Source organism: Pavona decussata, unplaced genomic scaffold (assembly GCF_977016875.1).
Source record: "Pavona decussata unplaced genomic scaffold, jaPavDecu1.1 SCAFFOLD_269, whole genome shotgun sequence".
NCBI lineage: Eukaryota > Metazoa > Cnidaria > Anthozoa > Scleractinia > Agariciidae > Pavona > Pavona decussata.
Window position 1 is genome coordinate 203,327 of NW_028145671.1, and position 17,812 is coordinate 221,138.

The 17,812-nt window shown below is 42.4% G+C and overlaps 2 protein-coding genes and 1 pseudogene across 2 annotated transcripts in view; 1 reads left to right on the forward strand and 2 right to left on the reverse strand.

The window, feature by feature from the left end:
• The window catches only part of LOC146455805 (uncharacterized), a 118,673-nt gene that overhangs the window by 26,770 nt on the left and 74,091 nt on the right, over nucleotides 1–17,812 (reverse strand). The gene's annotated exons all lie outside the window — the stretch shown is intronic.
• Nucleotides 7,938–13,510, reverse strand: LOC146455807 (uncharacterized). Its single transcript, XM_085093824.1, has 2 exons — nucleotides 12,737–13,510; nucleotides 7,938–12,163 (listed from the first exon to the last, which is right to left on the reverse strand). Exon 2 carries the CDS (start codon nucleotides 11,823–11,825, stop codon nucleotides 7,938–7,940), a length of 3,888 nt encoding a protein of 1,295 aa, XP_084949950.1. The 5' UTR covers nucleotides 11,826–12,163; nucleotides 12,737–13,510.
• Nucleotides 12,972–17,680, forward strand: LOC146455808 (uncharacterized; annotated as a pseudogene).

The following is a 17,812-nucleotide window of genomic DNA, read 5'->3' on the forward strand; positions in this document are numbered from 1 at the left end:
TTTTGTAAATGCCACTGCACATATTTGTGTTTTCCTGTGAAATGATAGAGCTCTTATTTGGTGGGTTAACGGTTTATACTGAAAAACACGGCTTTTCCACGCTCCGCATATTATTTTCTGCAGAACCACCAAATACGGTGTATATAAACAAGTAAACGCAGCACTTTATATGCAAAAATTGTCACCAAGTGAAGTTGTTCTTTACGGACAAGTATGAATCTTATACCCAGACCACTGAACACAATTTCTTCTTTGCGTAGAAAATGTTTCAAAGTAGTATAACTTGTATGCAAATAGAAATATTTTTGATATTTTTATTATCTCTTATCACTTTCTTCTTGTTCATCTTTGTTGTCGTAGAAATGCAATGGAAACATGCCAATAAAACATCCCACGACAATTCCTAATGCTCTTCCCTGAAACAGAAAGAAAATATATCTATAGCCCTTGCAATGCTTTACCATTCCTAAGAAGGGTTGTCCAACATAGCCAAACTGAATCGGGCTGTTTTCGGAACAAACCCATCAAAGCCGGTTTGATCAGAAAATAGTCGGAACCATGACGGGGAAATAGTTTGAAAAGTAGGACGGATTGTTACGGCTTGTTGAACTAAAGTTAATCTGACTGAGCATAAGTCACTTCGCCAGACTTACTGCGCCTTTCAATGACATACATGTACAGACTTTGAACTTCAACCCCAATTTACGATTTGCGTGTAACTGCTGTCAATCATAATTACGGGGAAACCGACAACGTGGATCGAAGTCCACTAATCACAGCGCACGAACATGTCCTTTTGACCCCGTTGAGCGGAACGCTTTTGTTTTCTTAGAGTTCCGCTGCAGTGATTGACAGCAGTGGAAAGCGTAACGGTTAGATTAATGTTGAACTTTAGAGTCCTGACGTTATTGAAAGGCGCAGTACAAAAATTCAACCGCAAGTTTTTTTTGTACGTACGCTTCGATGGAGCTGTCGCCATCTTGGTTTGTAAAGGCGAGTGCGATCTGGGGAGAGTGTCTAACTCAGCTAAACCCCACTCCGCTCCCCTCGGTAGTTCAGACACTCTCCCCAGATCGCGCTCGTATTTGCAAACCAAGATGTCGACAGCTACATCAAAGTGTACCAGTCTCTACAATCCCACAGAAAAATAGGGGAACTGTGAACAGTCCATAATAGACCCTTCTCCAAAATGGCGGCAACAGATTTGAATGAGTTAAAATTGAACTGAATGGAAAACTGATACCAGCACTGGAAAGAGCACCTTTACTTTAGTAACCCATGTTAGGTGTTATATAAGCTTAGGAAATGTAAGATGAAATGTGACAAATTTACAGACGTTTGTATGACTGGGGGTATACGTCATACGCCTAGTCATACAAACGTCTGTAAATTTTTTCATTTTTCAACTTACATTTTCTCAGCTGATATTACACCTGATATGCTGAAACTTTGCAGGGTTACTAAGGTAAAAGGTAAAAGTGCTCTTTCTAGTGCTCGTATACGTTTTTAATTTTAACTTATTTGAATTTTCGGCCGCCTTTTTGGAGGAGGGTCTATTAAAAAAGGAATCAGACAAAATATTTGAGAAAGAAATGATGTGAAACCTACATGTACACAAGTAGGGTTAAATAACTCTATTCCAAAGACATCAGACACAATGTTGCCAAGGGCAGCAGCTAAAATCAATTTAATAAATGTTAGCTGTCACATATCCTTTCTCTTATGTGTAAACCTTAAAAGCTTCCCTTAGAACAAGCTATAGAGCTGTATCTTCATGGCTGCCTTAAAAGAGACTTTAAATTAAGGACGGTGCCTACTATTGTTACTGCGCATACGTTCTGCGCATCGCGAGATACTCGGGTTTCCTATGGGTGGTGCATACTAATGCAGGAATATTTTTGCGCGGTTTAAAACTTTACGGAGAAGGCAGAACTTAGCAAATGCTTTTGTTATCTAAAAAGAAAATTGGGGGTGACCATGCATTTTTCAGAGATAATTAAGCTTCTATTTAGGAAAAAATCCCATACATTGCTTTATATTTTGGCGCTTTTTAGAGATATTATTGCTCAATTATCTCTGAAAAATGCGTGGTTACCCCCAATTTTCTTTTCGGATTCCAATAGGCCTTGCTAAGATCTGCTTTTCCCGCATAGTCATAAACCGCACAAAAATACTTCGATATTAGTAGGCACCGTCCTTAATTAACAATTATTCCACGAGCGCGCGTTGGATATGAGATGATAGATAGCCAACGAGGCGCGTAGCGCCGAGTTGGCTATAATCATCTCATATCCAACAAGCGCAAGTGGAATAATTGTTTTATTAAAAACAACCGAGAAATATTGCTAGATCTTACTGATTTCGCTGTGCAAGAACGACCAGAAGGCAATTTAATGGTCGCCATTTCTCGGCCATGGTATAATTGCTCATATACCATGGCCGCTAAGCCAATCAAATCCCTTGAATTGCATTATACAATGATGCAGTTTTTAATAATTACAGATAGACAGGTCAGACAGTAGCTACAGTGTAGGACCTGAGTCAAACTATACATGTATTATATATTCCCTGGTGTTGCATGTGTTGAAGTTCATAACAAGGTAATTTTGCTTTATGGCAAACATCTGTAAATTGGACCATGGCGTGTGCTATTTAACAAATAAATTCCATTTTGCCGTGCGTCTGTACTCTGATAACGCACAGATGACGTCAAAACGTGGTGAGAACAAAGAAGTACGCTACGAGCCGCAGGCGAGTAGCGTGACTGATGTTCTCACCACGTTTTGACGTCCTCTGTGCGTTATCAGAGTACAGACCCACGGCAAAATGGAATCTATTTGTTTTATACTATAACCAAGACATTTCAACACATTTCGTAAGCGAGCATCGCGTTGACTGAGCTGAGTCAAAAACTTTCCAGCAAACTCAGTTTTACACTACTACACACATGCAATTGTGATCTTCTAAATTAGAATATAATCCGAAAGAATTTCAGTAATAATATTTTCAAAACTGACCTTTATTCCAGAAGGAAATCCTAACCCCAAAATATTACAGCACGTAAGTCGCTTCACTGCGATTTGTAATCGATTACTCGCCATTACCGGATTTCTATCGGCGACATATTTCGACAAATAATTGCTTCCTTTTCACGTCACAACAAAGTTCTAACTTTTTTGTCCTGGTTGAGATCACTCTCAACGGTCTTTGTCCAATTTTTAATTGGGCAGTTTTCCTTTCCTGCGAAAATTTGCCTTCCAGCTACTCGCAAAAACAGTTTGCAAAACTTTGTTGACCAGTCACTCTGGCTGGACTCTAGACTCTGATCACGTGCGCCGGTCACACCACTCGATGACGTCAATCGTGCGTCGATACTCTAATCACACACTCCTCTAGACCAATCAGAACGCGAGTTTTACACAGTTCATTGTATAAAAAGAGGTGCCTGTCCCTAAATCGCATCAAGTTGGCTTGGAGAGTTTTGCTTTGTGTATCCCATTGTTCGTCGGATGTTTGTCATAAAGCAAATTATGTTATCATGAACTACAAGATATGCTGCCAGAAAATACAGATTATTTCAATCTTGACAGTAGGGTTGTGTAACAATTAACATGATCAGCTCCAAACTTACTGGTACATCTTTATCACCACATTACTGAGATGCATCAAACAATACTGATCTCAACAGTGAGCAGGATGTACAGATTTCAGATTTAAGCCAGAAGTCTCCCTAGAACTATGTACTGTGAGAAGATAAGGCTGGTGTGTGGAACTGGTTGCAGAATTAAATGCCAAGTGAAATTTGCTTCCCTGTAGTTTACTGATTTGGTCGGTCTTGAGCAAGTTTGCATTTAACTACACATGTTGAAGTGCAATGTAAAGTAACATGACAGCAGACTCAGTATAAATCTCCACCTGTCATTGTTGAAATCCTAAGAGTCATGCCCATCATTGAAATCTATGTACTCTCCCTATAGGTGAGAATCACTCCAAGGTAAGTTTGGTCCTTGTTAAAATACACTCTAGGAGGAAGTTGAGTGCATGTTATACATGTATTTACATATAAGACTCCCACAAAGAACATGATAAGGCTATCGAGGCTTACCAAACCACCAACGCCCAATACCAAAAAGAAAGAACAAACCCGCAGCAAGCCACACAAAACGAATACCGATTACGCTTTAAAACCAGTCCCATCAACAGGAACAGCTCACCATGCCTCGTGAGCCAAAGTTTTCTGCTTTTTAAAAAACTAGCGAGCAACAAAAGGAAGGTGAGTATTACGCAGTTCCCAAGACCATATGCGTAAGATTCGAATGCGAAAACTCAACCATTTATTTACAAATATTCCATCGACAATTCCACAACATTTCCAGTCATCACGTCGGGTAAACATCCAGTTAGGCAATAGGGCAGTCAAGAAGGTAGTCAATAAGGCAGGTTTTCTACGAAAAGAAATTACACCTTTAACGAGCGAAATAACAATACACACGGAATACGACAGAACTTACCGACTGTTTCGAATTCAAAGTGTCCACAACTCAACGAATTGAATAACAAAACATGCTAGTACAAACATGGCGACTTGTTGTTCTGAGACTGGGCACATGGAAAATGTCCCGGATTATGACGTCAAATGTAGGCACGCAATGGGAGTTACACCGGCCCCTAAATGAAATCTATGGGAACTATTTCATTTACACTATCTGCTACCATTGCAATTTAACATGAAATGACGTAAAGCTACTTTATAGAAGTCAGCAATATAAACAAACTGTCCATATCTCAGATAAATGTCACTGGGTAAGAGCGTCAATACACCCAATTAAGTCGACGTCCAAAGTAGATCCACATAAGTTCAAGGTATATTGGTAATGTCAAATGCCATATCCAATGTTGGTCAACAAATTCGGAATTGAGTCTGCGTCAACCGCAACTTAGAACGCCGTCCAGGTACGTAAAGGATATCAAGGTGCTACTTGCAAGTATGATCACAGTTCCAGATGATTCTGAATAACTAATGACTTGACAGTTCAAGACGACACAGCTTCGTAATTGGTCGTACGAGGGTTGTCACTGTCGTTTTCAGCTCCCTTTGTCTTTGGCGCTTTGCGCGGGTCATAACAGTGCAGCTTGTCTTTACTCTTGCAGAACGCACAAGTCCATCTTCGCTACGAAAGACCTCGATGACTCGTGCAAGGGGCCACTGACCTCTCGGAAAGTTCTCGTCAGCTAACAGAACGACATCACCCACTTCAAAATTCTTCTTTGGTTCATTCCACTTCTTTCGTTCCTGGAGACTCGGAAGATATTCTTTAATCCACCGTTTCTAGAAGAGATTTGACAAGTATTGAGCTTGTCTCCATTGGCGGCGAAAGTGCAAATCTTCTTTCTCGAAAATTCCTGGGGGCAAACTGTGACATGGTGGCAGCTGCAACAGATGGTTTGGAGTCAAGGATTCCTCATCCATAGGATCATCACTATTTCGTGTCAAAGGTCTACTGTTGAGGATGTTGGTTGCTTCCGCGAGCACGGTGTGAAGCAATTCGTCACAGACCACCTGTTCCTTCAATAAGACCTTCAAGATTTGGCGCACAGACCTGATCATTCTCTCCCATGCTCCTCCCATATGACTCGCTCCTGGAGGATTGAAGATCCACTGAATTCCTCTTTGAGCACAGAAACCATCGATCCTTTGCTGATTCCATTCTTCAATTGCTTCCTTCAATTCCTTGTCCGCTTTAGTGAAGTTTGTTCCACAGTCGCTTCTAATTTCCTCTGGGTATCCTCTGAGGCAAATGAATCTTCTCAATGCATTTATCATGGGATCTGTATTTAAGGTGTTTGCAACCTCTATGTGTATGGCGCGGACTGTCAAGCACGTGAAAATGCATCCATATCTCTTGACTCTACTTCTTCCCTGCTTTACTTCTATAGGGCCAAAAAAGTCCACACCGACATATGTGAAGGGAGGTTTTTGGGGGGTAATCCTGTCTTCAGGCAACTTTGCCATGAACTGCTCTCCAGTGGGTGCCTTCCTCTTTTGGCAATCAACACACTTTTTCAATACACGTCGCACTGCAGAGCGTCCCTTTACAATCCAAAACCTTTCTCTCAGAGTTGATAAGACAGATTCCTGACCCATATGGCCCACACTCTCGTGGCTGTGCTGGATGATTAGCTCCGTCACGTGGTGATCATTGGGCAGGATATAAGGATATTTCAAATCTTCATCTACAGGAGCACTCTGTAATCTCCCACCAACGGACAGTAACCCATTTCTCAACTTTGGATTCAATTTGAAGATTGAGGAGCCCACTTTCTGTATTGTCTTCTTCATTAACCGTTCGTTTGCACCAGGTGAGAGCTTGCTAAGTGCCTCAAACACCTTTGGAAAGGTCGCTTTCTGGACTTGTCGAACAATTTCCTCCTCAGCACTCTGTAGCTCAGTTATGAGTAGGTTTCCAACTATCTTATCTACACTTGTTAGGGGAGAAGCGCTATCAAGGGCACCATCAATTTCCGGCTTGCAAACGTTGCACTGGAGAAACTTCTTGTACCGTAACATCCAAGCAAACGCTCTCTTCAATTTCCACCACGAAGAGTAATGCTGTATCAAACTTTCTATTGGATCTTGCACAGCAGCAGCGGTGTAGATCCTGCTTTCCTTTCTGACTTCAGGGTCACTATCTTTCAAGGTTGGCACTTCAATCAATGCTGGCCAGGAGGTTTCTTCCTTCCAAAGGAACGCTGGACCATTTAACCATCGACTATTCTTCAGCATCTCGTCAAGCCTTAACCCCTTGGATGCATCATCTGCTGGGTTATCATCTCGGTTGACGTATCTCCAGTCTAAGGTGGACGATAAGCTACGAATCGTGGTGAGGCGATTCGACTCAAAGGTGTGAAACCGCTTGGTGTCATTGTTTAGACATCTCAACACTGTCGTAGAGTCAGTCCAGTAATTCACTTGATCGATCTTGATTTCCAACTCTTCACGTATGATTTGTTTCAGCTTAACTGAAATAACTGCTGCAGATAATTCCAACCTTGGAATAGTGATCTCATGGATAGGGGCCAGTCGAGCCTTACCCATCACAAAGCTACAATGGATTCTGTCGAAGACATCAACGAAGCGCAGGTAAGCTACCGCTCCATACCCTACACGTGATCCATCTGAGAAAATGTGCAGCTGAACACTCTTCGTTTCGCCAAAGTCTTTCGGCTTAATACATCGTTCAATTTTAAGTCCTTGTAATTTTGGAAGGTCTTCTAGCCAGTGCAACCATTGAACCCTTTCTTGTTCATTAATGGCACTATCCCAACCTAGCCTTTTCCGGCAAAGTTCCTGTAGCAATAGCTTGGCCTTCATTATGAAGGGGGCAATGAAACCAAGTGGATCAAACAACAAACTCACGATTGACAAGATCCCACGTCTGGTCATTGGCTTCTCTTCCAGTAGTTGCTGAACTTTGGCTGACACCTCCCAGACAAACTTATCGGCTTCTACGTTCCACTTCAAACCAAGCGCACACGCAGTCGGTAAATTTTCTAGGTCCAGGTTGACCACTGAACTTGCTCTTTCTGATTCTGGTATTCCAGCTAACACGTTCCGGTCATTGCTAAGCCACTTTGTCAACCTAAAGCCACCTTTCGCCAACAATTCACGTAGTTGTGTAGACAGACTTAACGCAATCGCGGGTGAACTGACAGATTTCATCAAATCATCAACATACATGTTCTTCTTCACGATTTGGACTGTTACAGGGTCGAATTCTGCTTGATAAATCGATGCTGTTTTCTTTAGGCAAAAGTTCGCACAACTTGGCGATGAGGTCGCGCCAAATAGGTGTTTCACCATACGGTACTCCTGTGGTTCCTCATTTAAGTTTCCATTGGGCCACCAGAGGAATCTTAATACATCACGGTCTTCAGGGTCAACGTAAACCTGGTGAAACAGGTAAAAACAGGTGAAACATATCGGCTGCCATGGCAACAAATTCTTGGCGAAACCTGATCAACACACCTACTAATGAATTCGTTAAGTCAGGGCCTCGTAACAATTGCTGATTGAGGGAAGTTCCATGGTACTTTGCACCACAATCAAAGACCACTCTGACTTTTCCTGGTTTCAACTGGTGTGTCACAGGGTGATGTAGAAGGTACCACACTGGTCGTTCTCTTGCATTTAACTCTTCCCTTGGGACTCTCTGGGCGTGTCCCTTAGCTATGTACTCTTGCATCGTGGTTCGGTACTTCGTAAGCAAATCTTCATCTTTAAGCAGTCGTTTCTTCAGAAGTTGTAACCTTTGTTCCGCCATTGGTTTATTGTTGGGGAGATATGGTGATTCTTCACGCCATGGCAGGGCAACCTGGAAGTGGTCACCAACTCTTTGCAGGGACTGTTCCATCTTGTTCAAGGCTTTGTTGTCTTCAACTGATGGAAGGGTGTCTATTCCAACAACAGCGTCCTCAAAATCGGTTTTCCAAAGCCGCTCGAGTTGGCGATGCAAGATTTCGTTATCAGTGTCATGTTTAACATCTTCCTTGGGCTGAAGGAAGTTCGCATGCATTTGATGTTTTGCTTCACTGCTGTCTTGTCCGTGCTCTCCACTAACGGTTTCCTCTTGCTTCCTTGTGTAATCTGCATTTCCTTCCACTAAACCAGTTTCTCTGTCGAGGAGAGTTTCATTACACAAATGTTCAAATGGCTCGATGTTGGGGTGGACTCCCTCTTGAGTCAACTGACTTTCCTTTGTGCGGACAAAGTTCACAGAACAACTGTGATCTCCTTTCTGATCCTCCATTGGACCCATCACCGTCCATCCTAAGCTGTATCGGATAGCTATCGGCTCATTGCGTTCACCAGATTTACACTCAAGTGGAAGGAACAGGCTGGGATTCTCCTTCAGTCCAATCAACAGCATAACTTCTCCAGTTTCTATCACCGGAATGTCAATATCTCGAAGGTGAGGCCAGCGAGCAAGGTCTTCTGTCTTCACGATGCAACTTGTAGAAATTGGCATGTTATTGACTGTTCTTACATTCGACAATTCAACAGTAACTGACTCATTCATAGACTTCACAACCAAATCTACAAGGCAACTTTCCACCTGCGCTGAACCCGTCATTCCAGTCAATGTGAAACTAAGTCTATCTCCATCAAGCTTAAGTTCTTTCGCTAGCCTTTCGTGACACAGTGTCACCTCCGAACCATTGTCAAGCAAGGCATATGTTTCAACCATCCTGTCACCGCCTTTTCCTTGAACTTTGACTGGCACGATCCCAAGACACACTCGGTTTTCTCCGGCCCCAGTTGTTGCCACAGCGGTTTCTCTATCGTTGCCGGCCCCAGTAACATTACTAGGCAAAGCATTTCCTTGTCTTGCCTGTGACTGTTGTTCAGCATTACCATTGTTTGAATCAACCTTATTTTCTCTAAGACCAGTTCCAGTTTTAGGTTCTCCTCCAGTTGCTGTTGTGTAACGATTCATTAAGGTGTGGTGATTACCTCCACATCCAGACTTGTGGCATTTGAAATTCACTTTAGGACACTCCTTAGCAATATGCCCCTTTACAAGACATTTGTTACAAAGTCCACCTTGTTGCACAACTTTCCTCTTCTCTTCATGTGTGAAACCCCTGAACCTCTCGTACTTCCATATTTCGTGTCGTCGGGAACAAACCAGACAAGGAGCTTGCCTGTTTACAAAATTTGGTCCTCTCTCATGTTCAATCTGAGGACCACGTCTTGGTTCAGTTCCAGTCAAGAACGTTGATAAATCTGGGAGAGGTCTGCTCTGATTTCCCTTACTTCTTCTGAAAACTGCTTCTTTAGAGGGTCCAGTATTCATGTCGTGTCCAAACTCATTGTCCACCACCTTGGCTCTTTCTTTGATAAACTTCACAAAATCTTGAAACTTAGGTCTACGATCTGATACAATGATTTTCCCAGCGTACTCGGTCCATTTTGCACGGAGGAACATCGGCAACTTCTTAGTAAGTTCTCTCAAAGTGTTCATGTGGTTAAGGTCAGCCACATAGTCTGTGCCCATTCCAGTCAAGGTTCGATTAGCATTGTCCAAGTGTCTACCAAAGTCCAATAAGGAAGGTCCATCCGCATTCTTCAGGCTAGAAAGACGTAGCAGCTTCTTAATTTGTGCATCTGCAATTATATGCGGCTTTCCAAAATTCTCGCGCAATGTTTCCTTTGCCACTCGATAACCATCAGAAACAGGTAAATTTGCACAGCTCTCAATTGCTTCTCTTGCCTTTCCCGTACAGTGCTGGATCAGTACTTGTAGCCGCCTAGAGTCGTCAGGGTTGTCCTGTTCCAAATAAGTTTCGAAGTTATGAATAAAGGTCACATATCTGAGTGGGTCTCCGTCAAACTTGAGGTACTGGACTTTTGGCGAGGTAACCACTTGCCTCAGTGCCTTCACCATTTCCTTTCCACTGTCAAAATGCTGTACTGGTGTTGTACAGAATCTCACATTTTGTGACGTCTGAGTTCGTGGCATCTGCCAAGCCGAAGACCACGATTCTCTAACAGGCTGTCCATACAATGTCTGTGAAGAATTCATACTGGATATCACAGAATCAACAAATAAAGGAGCAGAATCCCTACTTAACAAGTGAGCAGTGGTGCGTCGCAATTCCCGGGGCTGTACTTCGGGTACAACTGACGAACGTGTGACTGTGGTACTTGTAGATGTCACGGATGATGTAACAGCACCAACAGTTCCAAAGGTAGGGTTATCCAATGAGGGCGTAAATCTAAGCTGTCTGTCATTTGACGGACGAGAGACTGATTGTAAAGTTGCATAACCATTTGGCTGAACTGAGTTATGCAATGCGGCAGGAACAACAAGGGTGTCCTGTTTAGAGTGTGGTGTAAATGATCCAGGAACTGTTTCGTTTAAATAATTAATCGTAGACAAAAGAGGAATGGCAGGGACTTCTGGTTTGAGAGGTGATGTGTGATCCACTGTAAGGGGCTCTAAAGTACCTCTTGGATCTGCCACACCTTGCGATTTAGGTGGGTGCCAACATTCCTCGTCGTGACTGATTACTAACTCAATGTCTCTTCTATCTTCTCCTATTTCTCCTTCATAAATTCGTAGTGACACTTCAGCCTTTTCTGCCTCTATTTCGGCTTCCAATAACTCTCTTTTCTTTCGAATTTCTCGTTCCTCTTCGTCCAATCGTTGACGAGCTTTCAACTGGCGGATTTTAAGCTGAGCTAACGCCAGGGCTTCCCTTTTTCGGGACATTGTACGCGTAGATGACTTTGAACTTGGTTTGGAAACGTCACTACCCGGACCCTTAGGTCTTAAGCTTGAAAATACACTGTTGTGTTGGTACGCGGGCCGCCAAGATTTCACAGCAGAATCGAGATTTACTTTTCGCTCCATTTGCTCCTTATAAGCTTCCTCAGCCTTTCCCAACGCCAAACTGTCAACGCTAGCATCCAAACACTTGCAATATTTATCATGCGCATCAACAAATTTGATCCACGCGTCATTGAGATTTTCCATTTCCTTTGAAATTTCTTCCTGAGTGCCGCCGCGTTCCATCAAACGGGTAATCTCGTTGCTTATTCTGGTCAGATTTCCAATATAGCCAGAGCGTGACTTGTTCAGAGCGCGTTTCTTCTCATTCAAATACCCCTCGACGTCTTGATCCACGTAGTGCGTATTAACATGAGTATTTCTGGCGCCGCTTCCTTCTTCCATTTCCATCGAACCGCCTAATACGGTTATAAGTGCGCGATCACTCGTTTCAAGATGCGAAGAATCCAACTGTAACTCAAAATCACCTTCCATAATTCCAGAATTGAAGTGTTCCAAAATCAAAGTGTTCCAAGTCGAAAGATAACGCCGATACAACAATTACAATCCCTTCGCTACTTCCAAATACTCGCAAGAAACAAGTCAAACTTCTAAAGTTCTACTGAATGAATCTGACTCCACCGCCGATTCGAAGTAGTCGAAAACTATTACGCAGTTCCCAAGACCATATGCGTAAGATTCGAATGCGAAAACTCAACCATTTATTTACAAATATTCCATCGACAATTCCACAACATTTCCAGTCATCACGTCGGGTAAACATCCAGTTAGGCAATAGGGCAGTCAATAAGGTAGTCAATAAGGCAGGTTTTCTACGAAAAGAAATAGGCGTTATCACGGTTTTCGACGCCATTTTGACGAGTAGGCAAACAGGCTCGAAATAACAGTGTTTGTATGGAAATCCGATGTCAAATAATTTTCGTAAAACATCGCTTCTGAAAAATTCATGAATTGGAAACTTTTGGCACTAGGAAAAGTATTTTAAGAAAAAAATTGGAGGGATGTAGCTGTGCCAGAAAGCGTGTGCCAGAAAGGAGTGTTTGTCTGTATAGCGAGCCAGCCGTGAATTGCTACTAAAAATAGTTCGCGGGAAAAAATACAGGGAAATGTATGGAAAGTTCAAAAGACGACTGGACGCTTTCTGGCACAGCTACATCCCTCCAATCTTTTTCTTAAAATCCTTTTCCTAGTACCAAAAGTTTCCAATTCATGAATTTTTCAGAAGCGATGTTTTATGAAAATTATTTGACATCGGATTTCCATACAAACACTATTATTTCAGACGTGTTTGCCTACTCGTCAAAATGGCGTCGAAAACCGTGATAAGGCCTATTACACCTTTAACGAGCGAAATAACAATACACACGGAATACGACAGAACTTACCGACTGTTTCGAATTCAAAGTGTCCACAACTCAACGAATTGAATAACAAAACATGCTAGTACAAACATGGCGACTTGTTGTTCTGAGACTGGGCACATGGAAAATGTCCCGGATTATGACGTCAAATGTAGGCACGCAATGGGAGTTACAGCGAGCTTCTGTTTGTGGGCACCGGAGGTTACACCGCTTTTCGATTCCTTTAACAAAATTTCAATTTGTGAAAATTATATATACGATGGACTCCAAGCTTGTTAACAAGCTAAATAAGATTTACTACAACCTGCAAGGTTACTGGAAAGGTATGACAGCCATTAAAAAGCTTTCCCTGGCGGCCAAAGTCCCTGGAGATACCGCGAAGAAGTGGTTGATTAAGCAAGCCCATCTCCAAAACCCATTCCTCGCCCCAAATTTGATGTGTCCGCGCCAAACGCTGTTCACCAAGCCAACCTTCTTTTCTTGCCGTAGGACACCTAGGCACGTGGTCGGGGACGAAATACTTATAAATATGCGTTGACTGTTGTTGATTTTGCAAGCCGATTCAAAGAAGCTGAGCCTCTAACATCCAAAGAGGCTGCCGAAGCTTGCGCATTATTTTAAAAAAAATCTACAAACGCGGGCCTTTGAAATGGCGTCAGTTGCTCCAAGTTGACCCTGGCCACGAGTTTATGGGCTCTGTCACCAAAGAAATGGAAAATCACAAAGTTCGAATTCGGCGCGGGCGCACTGAAATTCACCGTGACCAGGCAAATGTTGAAAGGTTTAACCGCACGCTGGCCGAACGCCTGTTGGGCGACCAGCCAGACTTCAGAACAAGACGAGGCAAGTTTCGAGCGCCGACAGGGGGTGTGTGGGGGCATGCTTCCCCAGAAAAATTTGAAATCTAGAGGTTCAAAAATGCTCTTGTAAGCATTTTCCGTGGCATTTTTTGTTTTCAGAAAAGTCAATCTTGGAAAAGTGTAGAAGTTCACTTTTTTATTGCTTAGCGATACTGGTGCCAAGTTAACGACCATCTGTATTTTAAGAGTCATTGTCTGAGAAAACCAGGCAGAGGTGAAAGATGGGGGTCGGCCGATTTCCTTCAAACTTTCACCATTTAATGTCTGTCCGAAATGATAATGAATGATGCTATTTAGCAATTCTCTTGCTGTTGCGTTTCGTAGTTTGACCACCCCCCTGGTTTTGACCCTTACTGACCCTGATGTCACGCAAAATATATGCAGAATTTGAAGCTCAATGAAATATATTTCGCGTCATTTCTGTGGACTCATATCGATTGCTTGTATTGTTTATCGTCTAAAAAACGTTCTTAAAGGAAAATATCCCGACTTAACATAAAACTTAATTTTTTATGGAATTTTGCAATTTCCTTGCGATCGCGAAAATGTCTTGGGCCAAATGTGAGGCAATTTCGAAACTGTTTTTCTCAGAGGTGCGGCGTTCCTTTCCAAAAATTTCTTGATATTTTTTAAGCCAAACATCTGTTCTCCCAAAATCAGCAAACTCTAACCATTAAAATGCGTTTGCATGAGCCACGCTTATAAAGTTCCACAGCGGGTTTTTCTCGGTTTTTCTTTATTTCATCCTCTTCTTTTTTGGTTTTTTTCTTTTTTGTTTTTGCATAAGCTCGATGAAACTATCCTAACTCTTCGAGGTAGAACTTCCCTGGAAGATTTAGTTGAGTGACGCTTTGGGCAGGAATAACATCAAATTGGTGTTAGCTCCACTTGATTTGATTATGCGTGACATGTCACGGTATTTGAAAATTGTCAAACCTGATCACAAACAGAACACATTTCCCACTTTTTTTTACATTTGCATTTTAAACTTGGTAACAACAAGCATTTCCCTGAAACTATATTAAGTCTTGGAGTCAGTCTGTCGTTGATAATTGTTAATTAAAATAAAAACAGCATCAAATACCTGTGAAACTTGCCACGGCAAAAGAACCTCCGGTATGTTCGTTACATAACAGACAATTGAAAGAACAACAAATCTTTCTTCTGTAATGCGTTGGGTTCCGCCATAAATCTGAAGTGCTCTTTCTGGTCTGTGGGTTCGCCTTGTGGCGCTGAAGGTGTTGGTTTGAAGATTTGTCCCTTGCTATCCTGTACACGAGATATTGAATCGCACTGGCTCGTCAGTCTTGGTTTGGGAAGAAAGCGTGGCGCGACGGGTTCATGCGCCATCTCCTCCTGTAACTCGGCAATTTCTGCAGACATTTTCTTCAAGTCATTTTCAAGCAGACTGATATCGTTCACGCGTGAAGCCTCCTGCTCTTCCAACCGACGCTGAACCTTCTCTAAGGTTTCATCTGTCCCTCTCAAACAAGCCACAGCATTGTGACTAAGTCACTAAGTTCTTTTAATGTAGCAATATGATGCTCTAAATTCTTGTTGACTGTGGCAAACAGACCACAGTCAAAAAGAATTTAGAACATCAGATTGTACTCTCGCAACTCATGCCCCTCACTGTCGTACATTTGCTTCAGCTTTTCCACCTCTTGTATGGTGGCCTAGGGTTGCCATAAGGAAATTCCCTCACTTTTACAATTTCCACAACGATTATTTTAATTTCAATCGCTGTTTTATACTTAATTGAAAAAAAAAAACCTTAAAAAACGTAAAAAAAAACTTGATTTGAATTTGAAATTATGATAAAGGCATGCTTGTTTAAAAATGAACATCAAAGAAAAACAAATGAAACTGAATCTTTAGAAAAAATAAAAGCTAAACTAAATTAAAACTAAAGTAAAACTAAAACAATTTGAAAAAAAAAATCATTTCAAAAGGAAAATGAATTTAAAAATTTATCCATGGCCTATCTTTGCCATAGCTTTTTTTTACTGAACAAGACAAAAAAATTAAATAAAAACGACCATGGCCTAGCGTCGCCATAGACCAGAATTCCTCTGGACCGCGCAACTATTACTTTGTACCCAGAACGCCTTACCTGGTGAGAGAAGTGTGATCGAAAGGCAGCACCGACGCCATGTCCGACTGGAATAAGTTCAAAAACAAAATGAAAGAAAAGCGCTGCAGAAATATGACAAAGAAGGACTCGGGGACGTCTTCGAAGGGTCTAGAGACGATCGTGGTCCAGCAACTGAATGCTGAGGTTTCTGGAAAAGCGCAGATATATTCTTGCAGCGGAGCTCGTGAGTTCGTCCCATTCCACGAATTCAACGAAATATCAATTGAAAACATAAAAAAGGCTTGCATGAATCATTACGGAATGCCAGATACAATGTGTTGTGACGTACTAGCTGGAGAGCAGGGGCCTCGTGCTCATCGATGAAGCAGCTACCGTCCCTGAAGGTTATCCATGTGCGATTCATTGAGCTCACGAGGGCTTCCAACATGGCTGAGGTCGCTGCTGAGGTAGGAGTCGGAGTAGACGGTCCAGCACGAAAGCGAAAGAGAAATGACAATACAAATGACAAGAGCCCAGGGCCATCCGTTGCGTTGTCAGAACCGTGTACAAGTCGAGGAAGTCCAAGCAAGTTTGTGCCAAGAAGCGTTTCGGTTGCAGAGATGTTGAGACTTGGCAAGCTGATCACCAAAACTACCGATGTGATAGACATACATCAATTCAACATGACAGAAATGGCGTGATCGGGAAAAGCAACGCCTGTCGAGTTAAACATCGAACGCGAGCCTTTTGGAACTGGGGGGTTTCGGAAAGCGTTCAAAGCTTCTGGCAGCGGAGAATTCAAAGGGTCCACATGGGCCGTAAAACGATACCTTGAAAACGCAAAAAAGGATATCCTTGAGTTGGGACAGACCCTTAAAGAGCACACAAAGAAAGTGGTTCAGATGCATTACTTGGCACGAAATTTCACCGCAAAGCTCAAAGAAGAACTCGTTGCACAAGACAACGAAATACTTTTCAGAGAGACATTTTCCTATAAGAAGATCTTCATGGGGAAGATTGGAGAGGAGTATGTGACCATAGAAGAGTTTGTTGATGGAACTTTTCGAAAATACGTTAATAATAATGGCAATGCTTGTTGTAAAGGTGACCGTTCTGCATTGTTTGAAAAGGCTGAATGCCTTGCGCATTTTACGTACGAAAGATCAGAGAAAGAGGTCATGCTACTGGACATTCAAGGGTGCGAGTACAGCCTGATTGACCCTGAAATTGCCTCTAAGGAGCTTAACCCCACGGACTTACTGTTTTGTGTAGGAAATCTTTCAGCGAATGCCATATCCACGTTTGTTACAAATCATAAGTGCAGCAGGTACTGTCAACTGTTGGGGCTTTCTCCATTGGAGTGACAAGCTCTTTTCTAGCCCAATTCTCACACAACCTTAAACATCTGTTTTGTTACCCTGAGTACCAGAGGTTTTTGTTTTTTCCTCAGTTTTGTGTGGTGGTTAGCCAAAGTGAAAACTTGTTTGCATAATGAGTACTAGCCACTGTATCAGTTTCTTTAATACTATTTTTACGCTCTAAAACATGGTGTAATTAAACATGCTTTGTTAATGAGAATGGGACAGGAGGAAGACAAGCTTTAAGCAGTGGTCTTACTTTGACAGTTTCATCGGTTCAAAAGATTGTTAGCATGGAAGAAAACATGTGCTGTAAGAGATTGAAGCAGTGCAGAAATTCAACTCTTGTCAGAACATTTTTTTTTATCGACAGAGGAAAATGTTGCCATTGCAATGACATTAGACTTGCATGTGCAAGTGACAATGCATCCATAAACAGCAATAGGAAAGGTGCTGTTTTTATAGCCCATTAGCTTGTCATGGCCATCAAGAGAGTGAACCCATTTCGGGCCTCGTGATATGAAGTTGCCTTTGGCCTTCTTCTTTTTATATTGAGGAGCCCTTTCAGCGAGTGCATCTGGATCTACATTATACATTACCGCATACACATGATCCCGTGGGACATTAAGGTCGTGCACTTGTCTGAGTTTCTTGTGCAACGCACGGTATCAAAGAAGTTTCCCCAGCCCTTGCATTTCTTGCTTCACTGCGTCCTCGACCTCGTCGACCTGAACAGTTCGGTCAGTGTACGTTATGCCGAAGTACTGAAGTCTTCTGTCCAGCGTCCCCAGGCTCCACGCATAGTCAC